Raw genomic sequence first — 14,204 nt, forward strand, 5'->3', positions numbered from 1 at the left:
TTTTTCCACCTGTTGGAACGCCCTTTATTTTCCCTCCTTCCTTAATATCTCTGCTTACTGCTTAAATGCAAATTAAAGAAAGCACTCATTCCTTCTGTTGTTTAGGACAAACCTGACTTCTGCTTAGGCAGAGCTGTGGCATTTGGAATGTTTGTTATCATCATCATACAGGGGAATCTTATAAGTCAGGGGTGGCCAAACTGTGGCTCGCGAGCCACATGTGGCTGTTTAAAGGTTAAGGTATGGCTTGCAGTGCCCCCACATTTGCCATTCTCCACCTATCAGACTGGTGGGGGCGGGGGGACAGAGGAGCTTGGGAACTCTGCCTTGCAGCAAGGTGGTGGGGTGGAGGCTTCTGCCAAGCGGGGAGGAGGAGTAGTTTTGGGGCTTCAGCCCCACAGGGCATGCCTGCCAGGGCTCAGGGCTTCAGCTAGAGCAGGGCTGAAGCCCCAAGCCCCAGCAGGTGCCTCCTGCAGACCTGAAGCCCTGAGCCCCAGCAGGTGTGCCTCAGCTCTCAAAATTCTTAAGATTGTCGTACTCGGCTCTCATGGTCAGCGAGTTTGGCCACCCCTGTTATAACTTCACAAGCAATGTTGTCAGCAGACATGTTACTAGGACAATAATTATAAGTTTTCAAATGATATCTTACAAGGTATACTTTTCACAAAAATTATTACAATAGTGTGTAGGAAGTGAATACTGGAGTATATTCCATCACAAGATCTTACCAAACTGAGTGACTGGGCAACAAAATGGCAGATGAAATTCAGTGTTGATAAATGCAATGTAATGCACATTGGAAGACATAATTCCAACTACACATACAAAATGAAGGGGTCTAATTATGCTGTTACCACTCAAGAAAAATCTTGCAGTCATTGTGGATAGATCTCTGACAAACCTGCTCAACGTGCAGTGGCATTTAAAAAACAAAACAAAACACACCTAACAACATTTAAGCAATGAAGGATTTTGGCATTTCAAGAGTAAGGCGGCAGCTGAGCAGGGGTCTTGAGGATCTCAGAGGCACCTAAATTTTGAACTTAGGCACCTTAATCTTTTTGGATCTCTGCCTTGGAGGTTTATCCCAAACAAGTAGTTTGGGATCGTATTTCTCTATGTCTCTTCCAAATTACTTATGCATAAGATAATACAGCTTTAGCAACTATTAAACTTCTATTACCAACGTGAATTATTCAATTTACCAATACTCTTACATTTGACCCAACTTACCACAAACTTTTAGACTTATATGACTGAAATGGAATTAGATGTTACCTAACGGACTTCCACAGGAACATGTTTTGTAATTGACAGAACCAACAGGTTTTCAATTTTGGAAGTAGAATCACAAGTGACTTAATTAGCACAACAGCTTGGGGGGGGGGGGGGGGAGACGGGGACAACAACCTTAATTCATATAGCCAAGGGCAGAATCATGCGTTCTTGTGCAGCTTACCTTCCACTGCCATATGACAATGCATTAGGTAATAGTACCATCTGCTTAACTACCTGCTCCAGAACTCAACTTATTAAACCTGGAATACACACATACCGATACATAAAAACTATTTTTGCATGCATTTCATATGCTTTTTCTGCACACATTTCTTTGGTCTACATCAGTTTTGATCTCCAAGACAGACATGTATGTATATAAGGACTTTTTTTATACTGCCTCTCTCATAGAAGAAAAATCCATTCATATAATTCAATTTTTTATATGTAACATTCCAAAACATTTTATAAGATTTTCATTATCACCTCAAGAAGAAAACCAGTGCTAAATCAGTGCCAACACAATAGTTATATAACAGATAAAGTATTTATAATCGGGGTCAACTCAGCAGTCAGTAAGGGACTCCTTACTCCAAGGAGATCCAAGTCAAAGGAATGAGTACTCATTCAAGCTAAAAAAGATTCAAAGCAAAACCTGCCTAAAGCACCTATAGAAAAAGAAGCCTAACAGGAAGACCACAGAGACTGGAAAATAATGTGGACAATGGGAGTCGGTTAGAGATTTCATCTGAAGTCAAAGCACACTTTGGAAGCATCCATAACAAAATCACAGCTTTAAAAGCAAAATATGACATCCTAGACGTGTGAATGATAGTTTGTTTTGCAGGGGAAAACAGACACACAAAAAGGTAGAGTCTCCACATAGGCATCATAAGAGAACACATGTTTCTAAACAAAGATTATGGGCAACCAAATAAGAGTTAATATTAGATTATCTGAGCTCCTCACAATGCCTGGAGCTACTGTGGTCTTGGAGAGAAGCTGGTTCTGAACTGGATGCAGCAAACAACCCAGATAATTGAAAGCCACAGGATCAAATTCTATACAAAATTCTAAATAAATATATATTGAAGTTCAATATTCTTGTACGCCTTAAGTCCAGAAAAGGGAAGGAAAGTTTAACAGTCAAGGAGTCGGTCCTTGTAGGACAGCCTAAAGCAACTTCAAATCTACATAACAAAAAAGCATAAGGAGCTCCAATAGGCTGTTTTACAAATCAAGAGAACATCTGACTGCAGCTACAAATGCCATAGATCTTAATGAGACAAAGTGGGTGAGGTAATATCTTTCATTGGACCAGCTTCTGTTGGTGACAAAGACAAGCTTACAAAACTTTTCTTCAGGTCAGCAAAAATAAGCTGAAGAAGAGCTCTGTGTAGACCTGAAAGCTTGTATCTGACACCAACAGAAGCTGGTCCAATGAAAGGGATTACCTCACCCACCTTGCCTCTCTAATATCTTGGGACCAACACAGCTGCAACTACACTGCATAGATCTGAATGATATTTCAACTGAATCAACTAAAAACACATCAAGAAACAACCAGGAGAAATCCCCAAGTGAAGGCATTTTGCCAGATTTATGCTTCAGCTCTCCAGTATTGTGATGTGTCAAGAGCAGACCACATGATATTTTAGAAAATGAATCTGAGTGCATCAGAAAAAACAAACTAGATAGCAGAATAACTCAATGTAATGTTGATTGTTCTGTTGTCCCCAAACCCTCTTGCTTCCACTTCAAGAAAAAGTGTTTTTATTGCACTTAATCAAGTAAAAAAAAATTGATCCATTCTTTCCTCCAGTACAAGAAGCAAATAAAATAGTAATATTTTCTTTAACGTTTAAGTTTAAAAATCTCTTCAAAATTAGCAAGGAGTACCAAAGGTGAGAGGTGAGTTCACTATACTATAAAGCCTGATGGCCCTAATCGACTTAAAATGCAAGCTGGATGTCTTTTTGTATTAGTCAAGTATAGACTGCCCCAGCACAGAGACCAGTTGAGCTTCAGTGGCATGAGAAACTGGATAGTTGTAAGTTATCACAGTCTAATCCATAGTACTTAACTATATATTATATGCAAAGAGATACATTAGAAGAACTGCAGGATTCGGAATGTAGTAGAATTAAGGTTGCAAAATCAAATACTCAATAATTAGGAAATGCTAAAATTAAGGTTGCCCAGGCAACCTAATCGTAGAAAAATTTATAACATTATATAACCTAATTACATGATCACATACTATTCCCCCACCCCACAGTATTCCTGCCTCACTCAGTGCACAGGATGAACAGTGCTCTGGGTTTGAGGCAGCTGTTCAATGTATCTATCCTCATCATTCAATTAGTACAGACACCCCCCGGGTTACGCAAACCCGATTTATGCAAATCCGCATTTATGGAAAAAGTTCCGTAAGCTAGAATTTTTTTTTTTTTTTTTTGGCGCGTAACGGTCAGCTATACATTTCTGACTTACACAAAATTCAAGTTACGCAAGGCATTCCAGAACGGAACGCTTGCGTAAGTGGGGGAGCATCTGTAGTCCCTTCTTTATTTACTGCACACCATTCAAAACCTACAATCAATACAGAGTTTTCATTTTCTTATGATCTTATTTACTACTTGGTTCCCCCTATAATATTTTGATTGGGGAAAGAAACCACGGAAAAAAACACATTAGTATGAAAATGGAAGGACATACCTGCTGAGCAATTCCAATCCAGCAGAGAACTTTGGCAAATACTGAACAGCCCTGTAAACATAATAAAACCACAGAAGTTAAAAATGGAAGAGAATAAGGTCATCCAATCCAGCTCCTCGTCAGTGCAGGATTATTCACTGCCATCCCCATTTGCTACCATTTTGTATGGTCTAGTTCAAAACATACTAAGCAATCTACTTTACAAGAATATAAAAGAATACAAAACCACTAGATTTCAATGTTAAGCTGATATCCACCTACATTTTCCCTTTTTTGATTATTGCATTATACCCCTTAACACTGCTCTATTCTTGGTGTTCATTAGAAATAGACAGACAATGTACAAGGCAATTTTTTGCAGATGCATTGGCAAGACAGACATCACTTTAAGAGTAGATTATGAAATCATGATTATAATAATGATAACTAGTTCTGCATTAATATATTGACACTAATCATTAAAGCCCAAAGGTTTTGCATTTAATGCACTCTTCATTAAAACTGTGGTTGCTACAAAATTGAAAGAATCTTTGCCAGCCCATAATCTAATATTTCTTATGTTGGTCGGAGCTAATAGGTTATATACATACACACCAATAGGTATTACATGCACAATATTAACATTTGTGTGTGTGCAGGGGGAGGGGAATCATGCTAAATTGTACTATGCTTATTCTTGCTCACTTATGCCAAGATAACATATCCCACAATGCCCTGGGACAAATTTCTCAGCACATGGCTTAGGCAAATACAAAAATTGTCATGTTATGCTAGATGAATGAGTGTTCTGAAACAAAGCTATAATGTGGTACAAGGAAATAATGTAAGGTGTATGAATGCTTTGCATTAAGGAGTATTTTCATGCCCCTCAGTGTTTGGAAGGTAATAATCAAAACAAAAGATAGGAAAGTACAGGGATGCACCAATGACAAAGCTGGCACAAACTGGTTAGTTAAACTTTAAGTGATATGAATAGTGAGTGCTGTGCAGCATATAAACAGCCATCCTATAAAAAGATGGCTAACTTAAGTGGCATTTGGGAAGCACATCTTCTGTGTAAGGTGAACTGAACACGCTACAAGACTGCGCTTCCTGGGAAAGACCAATGTGCTTACTCTTTCTTTCCTGTACTGCATTGCTTTGTCTTTAGACAATAAAACTGGCTTAGCTTGATTTGATTTCTTGAAGATTTTTAACATTGAACCGCATGTATAGTCAATTACTTGGCTATACCTCTTAGTCAATAACAAGTATAATTTATCAGCAAGAATAAACTTAAATATGAAAACAATGTTACAATGCTTCTACCACATATTAAATATTAGCAAGACCACACTTTATAAATATATTGTACTACATCTAGGGCTGTCAAGCGATTAGAAAATTAATTGCGATTAATTGCACTGTTAAACAATAGAATACCATTTTAAAAAAAATATTTTTGGATGTTTTCTACATTTTCAAATATATTCATTTCAATTACAACACAGAATACAAAGCATACAGTGCTCACTTTATATTTATTTTTTATTACAAATATTTGCACTGTAAAAAACCAAAGAAACAGTATTTTCACTTCACCTAATACAAGTACTGTAGTGCAATCTCTTTATCATGAAAGTGCAGTTTACAAATGTAGTTTTTTTGGTTACATAACTGCACTCAAAAACAAAACAATGTAAAACTTTAGAGCCTACAAGTCCACTTAGTCCTACTTCTTGGTCAGCCAATCGCTAAGACAAACAAATCGCTACGTTTGTTTACATTTACAGGAGTTAATGCTGCCCACTTCTTAATTACAATGTCAGCTGAAAGTGAGAACAGGCATTCACATGGCACTGTTGTAGCTGGCATTTCAAGATATTTACATGCCAGATGCGCTAAAGATTCATATGCCTCTTCATGCTTCGGCCATCATTCCACAGGACATGTTTCCATGCTGATGCTGCTCGTTTTAAACAAAAAAAAAGTGTTAATTAAATTTGTGACTGAACTCCTTGGGGGAGAATTGTATGTCTCCTGCTGTTTTACCCACATTCTGCCATATATTTCATTTCATAGCAGTCTCAGATGATGACCCAGCACGTTGTTCGTTTTAAGAACACTTTCACTACAAATTTGACAAAATGCACAGAAGATACCAATGTGAAATTTCTAAAGATGCTACAGCACTCAAACCAAGATTTAAGAATCTGAAGTGCCTTCCAAAATCTGAGAGGGACGAGGTGGGGAGCATGCTTCCAGAAGTCTTAAAAGAGCAAAACACTGATGTGGAAACTACAGAACCCAAACCACCAAAAAAGAAAATCAACCTTCTGCAGGTAGCATGACTCAGATGATGAAAATGAACATGCATCGGTCCACACTGCTTTGGATGGTTTTTGAGCAGAATTTGTCATCAGCATGGACACATGTCCTCTAGAACAGTGGCTGAAGCATGAAGGGACATATGAACTTTTAGCACAGCTGGCATGTAAATAACTTGCGACGTCAGCTACAACAGTGCCATGCAATTGCCTGTTCTCACTTTCAGGTGACATTGTAAACAAGAAGCAGGCAGCATTATCTTCTGCAAATGTAAACAAACTTGTTTCTCTTAGCGATTGGCTGAACAAAAAGTAGGACTGAGTGGACTTGTAGGCTCTAAAGTTTTACATTGTTTTGTTTTTGAGTGCAGTTATGTAACAATTGTAAACTGCACTTTCATGATAAAAAGATTGCACTACAGTACTTGTGTTAGGCGAACTGAAAATACTATTTCTTTTATCATTTTTACAGTGCAAATATTTGTAATCAAAAATAAATATAAAGTGAGCACTGTATACTTTGTATTGTGTGTTATAATTGAAAGCAATATATTTGAATTAGCAGAAAAGCATCCAAAAATATTTAATAAATTTCAATTGGTATTTTTATTGTTTAAGAGTGCGATTAATCACGATTAATTTTTTTATTCACTATTAATTTTGAGTTAATCGCGTGAGTTAACTGCAATTCAATCGACAGCCCTAACTACATCAAGACTTTCCTCACTTCAGACTCCTGAAAGGCCCTCAGAATGGATTGAAACTGCAGTTATACCAACTGTTTGAATGATGGTGTATGTGATGTAAATAATATGACTCAACAGTTGTTTATTAGTTAGATTCAAAGATCAAGCTATGTTATGTTTGCTTCAGAACCTGGTCAGTGGAGAGGAAGCAAATATGGTTTAAAGCCACCTTTGTGTTCACCTAGTCTGAGGCTAGAGTACCCTCAAGGCTAAACTAACCCAGTGTTTCCCAAAAAGTGGGTCCTGACCTCATGTCACAGGAAGGATCTAACAGGCAGCAGTGTGGGAAGCAGAATCTGGGCAGCAGCAGCACGGAGGAAGTGGCCGTAGCCAATGAGCTGTCAATCAGCAGCCTGGTAGCGATACAGGCTCAGCAGCAGAAAGAGAGGGGCCAGCTGGGGCTGCAGGAAGGGGCAGGGCTGGGATCGCCAGAACAAGGAAGCTAGGGGGAGCTGAGCACAGCACTTGGACTAAGAAGGCTGGAGAGTGAAAGGGGGAGCGCAGGGTGCTGGAAGGGAGAAGACAGCAGGGGCTGGAGGGCTGAGAAGAGGAGGAACAGAGGGGTAGGATGGCAAGGGGTGGAGGAGGGGTAATGGTGGGTCCCCAAAAAGACAAAATGCAGATGGTGGGTCACCTTAGTAAAAAGTTTGGGAACCACTGCTCTAACCTATTGCTCGCTGCAACAGCCCTCTAGCATGTTCTGTCAGTGAAGAATCACTAGCGCACAAGGATCTCTGGTGACACCTCCACAATCTCAATAATTAGAGCCCTATGTTTTTCACAAAGGCAAAACAACATGAAATAAAACAAAAATAAACGTAAAAAAATGAAATAAAATGGAAAGTTTGGCCTGCCTGCCCCATCATGACAGGAGCTATCACCCCACCTTGCCGCCCTCCACCGAAGGGCTCCTGCCCTTACAGGAGGCAGCGCCTGCCACCCCCTACCAAGGGCCATCCAGCCCCCACTTCCCATCAAGGGCCTTCCGCCCCCGATGGGGGGCAGGACCCTACCCTGCCACCACCCCAAGGGCCTCACCCCCACCCCCAGGGGGACAGAACCCAACTGCTGCCCTCCCTCAAGGATCTCCCACTAAGACCTGTCACCCCTCCCAAGGGCCTCCCACCCACCCTGGAGGGGGGCTATATAAGCAGAGATGGGGAAGAAATTTCTGAAAAATAAAAATAAGAATTTCACAGGGCTCTATCAATAATTCCGTCTCACTTCAACACGGACTCTACAAAGCAGGACTAGAAAGGGATAAAAGAGCCAGTTATGCCATCCAGGCAACCTATGCAATATAGCTATGCAAGAGGACTCATCAGCTGCCCTTTCAAAGCAGCTCTCTGTCCCCCTTGACACACAGGAGCATCACAAACAGGATGGAGGATTCAGACCCTAGTCTTCATGAATTTTCACTGTACAGAGTTCATGTAAACATATCAATGATAACAGATCCTACAGAATCAATGGCATTACTTCAATATGCCACCTGCATTAAAACATTATTTGTATTACTATAGCACCTATGAGCAATACATATGCACAGCAGAGTTTGCTAAAATTACTAATTCAGCCTTCTCCCAACAAAATACTTTAGCCTTGGCCTACATTATGGACAACTAATTGGCAAATTTTTAGTTATAAAAGACTGATCTTCCAAAAGTTAACAACTTCTGAAGTGCAAGAATGCAGTAATCAGTTTAATTTATTTAAAATTGCTCTGGATTTTTGTTTGGGTTTTTTGTTTTACTTTTCTGCAGTTGAATATTGTACACATATGCCATTTATTCATGTTGAAAACAGAATGACATTTTAAAATGCTGACTTCAGAAACAATATAACCAATGCTATTTTCAGCTATGCTACAGAATGGTTTAAGATTTCTCTTCTGAAGTTACCATCCCTTTATCATCATTTTTTTTAAAGCAATGAAAGGCACTTATTTCTGTTCTTGTACTTTAAAAACACCTCGTAACGTAGGAAGAACGACTGTAGTATTTAAGATTCACATGGAGAAAGATAATAAATTCAAGTGTCAAATGTTTTGGGCAGGGATACTGTTTAATTTACTAGATTATAAAGGACAATATAATTTAGTTACAGCAAACATCTTTAAACTGAGTGCTGAGCACCAAAAAATGGCTAATTTTAAAAAGTGGGAACTAGAGAGATCTATTAAACCATATGTTTTGGATAATCCTCTTATCAATAGAGCAGCATTTTCTTCATCAAAATTTCAGTATTATGTAAAATACTATGTAAATAGTTTTGCCAAAGTATATTAGCTATGTTTAAACAATGTTTTCATAAATATAAAGACATAAGACAAAGCTATATATTTGAGCATACAGAAGTACCTCTGCTTGCTTATTTTTGCTTCTCTTGATTTGTCACCCAAAGTCTTCAACCTATAATTCAAAACAAAAGTATCAGGCCTTTGCTAACGACCACAACAGAAAAATAGCTTGACACAGTAGGTGCCTAGGGTGCACCTTAAGGTTTATAAAGGTCAATTTTGCTTTGGTTTATTTTGGAAGTGAGAACTGTCTCCCCATTTATTGTATTTTTCAAGACTATTACATGAAGTGATTCTTCCATGGACTGTAGTCCTCCTTTCTTCTCTCACACAGTACTGTACAAACAGCTGCATATGGGATTTTCAAATGCACCTAATATGATTTAGGAGTACAAGTCCCATGTATGCATCTATACTGGGACTCCTGCTCCTGAATCACTTGCATCTTGTCTACACGGGAAAGTTTTATCAGTTATACAGGTATAAAAACCCTGTGTGGAAACTCTATAGGAAGAAGCGTGACTTTTTTTTTTGGTTTAGCTTAAACCCTTCCCAAGCAACATACGTAAAACCAAAAAACAATTTATTCTGGTATAAGAGTTTCCACAGAGGATCTTATACCAGGATAAAAAATTCTGCACCAGGGCAGGGAGTTTATACCTGTTTAACTGTATCAATTTATACTTCAGAAGTTGCATCATAAAAACTTTCCTATACAGCCACGGTCTTAGATACGTTTGAAAATTCCCACTCCTCCATGCCAACAAAACTTCTTTGGGAAGTTTCCCACCATTTCATTACCACTAGTACAACTCCATCATTGTTTTTGGTAGTAAAATCCCTCACGCACTTCAAATGCATGTAAAGCAATACCTTTTATGAACCAAGAAAGCATATAGACCAAAAAGATAGGGACTTCTCACCTTTAAGAGTACTTTCCAACAATAGTGAAAATTTATGATCCTCTAAATCAGCGGTTCTCAAACTGTGGCTCGGGACCCCAAAGTGGGTCGCAATCCCATTTTAATGGGGTCGCCAAGGCTGGAATTAGACTTACTGGGGCCTGGGGCTGAAGCCCAAGCACTTCAGCCCTGAGTGGTGGGGCTCAGGTTACAGGCCACCTGCCTGGGGCTGAAGCCCTTGGGCTTCTGCTTTGGCCCCCACCCTGGGCGGTGGGGCTTTGGCCCCCCACGGTGGGTGCTGGGACTCAGGCAGACTCAGGCTTCAGTCCCCCATCCTGGGGTCGTGTAGTAATTTTTTCTTGTCAGAAGAGTAAGCTGCCTTGCGTCAAACTAGCTATAGAAACGTCCTCACTTAAATTTGGCTCTCACTGACTTAAGTGTCTCTGTACACCAATTTATTAACACCACCTGCTCAAGCAGCAGAGAGTCATGGTCAATGTAATTGGGTCGATGCAGTGTCAATGCAGACACTGCATTGCTTATGTCGACTGATACTGGCTTTCAAGACCTGTTCCACCATGACCCACACTGACAATACAATCGATACAAACACTCCTGGTGAGTACATGCACCACCTACACAAGGAGGCAAGTCTGCACACACACAAGCAATTTAATAATTGCAGTGGCTGTCTGCCAATGTAAGTTAAGTTGACAATTTTGTAGCGTAGGCATGGCCTACACTACGAAGACCATACCACCATAGTGTATCTGCAGAAGTAGGAACACCACCTCACCAAATGACAACAGAAGCCCCCTTCTGTTGACATAGCTGTATCTACATGGGGTGTTACCTCAGTGCAGCTATGTCAACAGGTTGGATATTTTTTCAAGTGTAAACCAAGTCTTAGGCTCCTACATCCCACTGACTTTCAGTGAGATTTATTTATCAGATCCCTAAGTGGCTGGACAAGACCATAGGAAGCAACCATAAGTCAGGAACCACTGCAAATAATAAGGTTCTGGGGGGGGAAGAGAGAGACCTCATTATCTGCTGGTAAGTGGGTTTTTTTTCCTGTAAATACAAGGATGTGGGACAAATTAAACTGAAGCTCAGATTTCTACTTTTGGTTTTCCTTTCCCATTCCTAAACTATGGGTGGAGCCATTCCTTCCTTCCCCGCCTCCTCCCCTCACATGACAGCCACCCCTTCTACAGGCAGAGACGCTAACAAGCTTTTAGCGAGCTGTGTAAACTACAGGGCCGCCTATCAAGTCGTTACTTTGGTCCAGGAAGTTTTGCTGGTCAGTTCCTTCAAACCACATTTACTACATGCCGACACGTCTCCATTTCCGTTTCCCCCACTCCCTACAATGTTAACACGACCAAACACCAGTTACCCCGTGCCTGCTCCCACAGCGTCTCCAAAGTCCAACCACTTCACACCGCCTCCCGTTCCAGTCCATTAGCGCTGCAATCCCCGCGCCCCTGGGCGGAGGTCGGGGGGTCTGAAGGGCCGGGGTCGCCCCAAGTGACACGTCTGTATCAACTCTCCAGGATGATGCCCCGCAGCACAGCCCGGAGTTAGGGGCGCTGGGGGCCCTTCCCTTGGGCCCTACCGCTCTGCAGGATGCGGCGTTTTCGGAGAGCAGCGGTTCCCAGCCAGAGCCTCCGCAGCTGCCCGGAGGTTTCCAGAGGCTGCAGTCGGTGCCGCAGGGATAGCCCCCTTTCCCCCACACAGCGCTCGGCTCACAAGCCCGGGAGCCCGCGGGGGGCTCGGCGATCGCCCCTGGTCACAGCTTGGGCATGGGGCGCTCGCTCCCGGCGGGGTCTGGGCGGGCCCCTAGGAGCAGCGGGGCAGAGAGCGGGACACGGGGGGGCTGAAACTTTCGGCTGAGAGCCACTATTCGGAACTCGGCCTGTAACCGCCCCAGGGTGGGAGAGGGGCTGCGACCCTGCCGGGCTGGGCAACGTGCCCCCGAGTCCCGCCCGGCTCCCGCAGCCCGACCTCACGCGCGCCCCCCGAGCACCGTTGTCCCCGGCGGGGACTTGGAAGAACTTTCCCCCCGCGGGGCTCCGCGCGCGGAGGGGCGGGGCTACCCACCCCGAGGTGAGGTCCTGCTGCACGCTCAGCAGCCGCTCGCGCAGAGTCTCAAACATCTTCCCCCTGCCTGTCTGTCTGCCTGCCACCGCGTCTCCTCCGCACGCGCGCTCCTCCTCCCTGCCGCCTCTCACTCACTGCGGCACGAGCGCGGGGCGGGACGGGGGCGGAGCCGCCTACCTCCGCGCGCAGAGGGGGAGGGGAAAAGGCGTTTCTCGCAAGGCTATTGGCGACAGTTACCTCCCCACTCTGGCTTTCATTCCGGGAACGGAGGCCCCGCCCCAGGGCCGTTGATATTCCCTCCCCTTCCGCCTCTATCGCCGTCGCGCAGTGATGTCATGACGTAGGTAAAGAACAGTGAAGAGGCTTCTTCCTTTTGCTTTTCCCGGCCGCCGTGTGCGCGCGGTCTCCCTCTCCCGGGCGGGAACTCAAGGCCTCCGCGCCTGCGCAGGGCCCCTCGCTGGGAGCGAAGCGGCTAGATGGACGGGGGCGGTGGGTGGAGCTGTCGTATTGGTGGCCTGTGATACCCTGGAGGCCAGTGGATGATCTGGTGGTCCCAAGTTCTGGCCTTAGACTCTGTTACTTTAAGGCCCCCTGCAATAGCAGAGAGGGAAAGGGACTGTGTGTCCCACGTTATCACAGCCACGTGAGCCCTTTGAAAGTGCTGGATCTGTGGTAGGGTGACCAGATGTCCCGATTTTATAGGGACAGTCCCGATTTTTGGGTCTTTTTCTTATATAGGCTCCTATTACCCCCCACCCCCGTCCCGATTTTTCACATTTGCTGTCTGGTCACCCTAAGATTCTGTGTAATGCAGTTTTATCTGCCCCCCGGTGTTCTCTTCTAGCCTCTGTCATTCAGGATGTGTCTGGTGCTGCCTTGTTGGGAAACAGCTAATTACAGTGCAGCCTGAGGAGACTGCAGTCCTTGCATAGATTCATAGATTCTAGGACTGGAAGGGACCTCGAGAGGTCATCAAGTCCAGTCCCCTGCCCGCATGGCAGGACCAAATACTGTCTAGACCATCCCTGATAGACATTTATCTAACCTACTCTTAAATATCTCCAGAGATGGAGATTCCACAACCTCCCTAGGCAATTTATTCCAGTGTTTAACCACCCTGACAGTTAGGAACTTTTTCCTAATGTCCAACCTAGACCTCCCTTGCTGCAGTTTAAGCCCATTGCTTCTTGCTCTATCCTTAGAGGCTAAGGTGAACAAGTTTTCTCCCTCCTCCTTATAACACCCTTTTAGATACCTGAAAACTGCTATCATGTCCCCTCTCAGTCTTCTCTTTTCCAAACTAAACAAACCCAATTCTTTCAGCCTTCCTTCATAGGTCATGTTCTCAAGACCTTTAATCATTCTTGTTGCTCTTCTCTGGACCCTTTCCAATTTCTCCACATCTTTCTTGAAATGTGGTGCCCAGAACTGGACACAATACTCCAGCTGAGGCCTAACCAGAGCAGAGTAGAGCGGAAGAATGACTTCTCGTGTCTTGCTCACAACACACCTGTTAATACATCCCAGAATCATGTTTGCTTTTTTTGCAACAGCATCACACTGTTGACTCATATTTAGCTTGTGGTCCACTATAAGCCCTAGATCCCTTTCTGCCGTACTCCTTCCTAGACAGTCTCTTCCCATTCTGTATGTGTGAAACTGATTTTTTCTTCCTAAGTGGAGCACTTTGCATTTGTCTTTGTTAAACTTCATCCTGTTTAACTCAGACCATTTCTCCAATTTGTCCAGATCATTTTGAATTATGACCCTGTCCTCCAAAGCAGTTGCAATCCCTCCCAGTTTGGTATCATCCGCAAACTTAATAAGCGTACTTTCTATGCCAATATCTAAG

The 14,204-nt window shown here is 42.9% G+C and overlaps 1 protein-coding gene across 1 annotated transcript in view; it reads right to left on the bottom strand.

The window, feature by feature from the left end:
- Nucleotides 1-12,495, bottom strand: part of DTNBP1 (dystrobrevin binding protein 1) — a 168,056-nt gene extending 155,561 nt beyond the window's left edge. Inside the window, exons 1-3 of the mRNA XM_065398846.1 lie at nucleotides 12,353-12,495; nucleotides 9,409-9,459; nucleotides 3,997-4,047 (exon numbers count right to left, since the gene is read on the bottom strand). Of these exons, the coding sequence (XP_065254918.1) occupies nucleotides 3,997-4,047; nucleotides 9,409-9,459; nucleotides 12,353-12,408 (158 nt within the window). The 5' untranslated portion in view covers nucleotides 12,409-12,495. The remainder of the gene's footprint in view (nucleotides 1-3,996; nucleotides 4,048-9,408; nucleotides 9,460-12,352) is intronic.
- Between the last annotated feature and the right edge of the window lie 1,709 nt (nucleotides 12,496-14,204).

The sequence above is a fragment of the Emys orbicularis genome, chromosome 2 (assembly GCF_028017835.1).
Source record: "Emys orbicularis isolate rEmyOrb1 chromosome 2, rEmyOrb1.hap1, whole genome shotgun sequence".
Classification (NCBI taxonomy): domain Eukaryota; kingdom Metazoa; phylum Chordata; order Testudines; family Emydidae; genus Emys; species Emys orbicularis.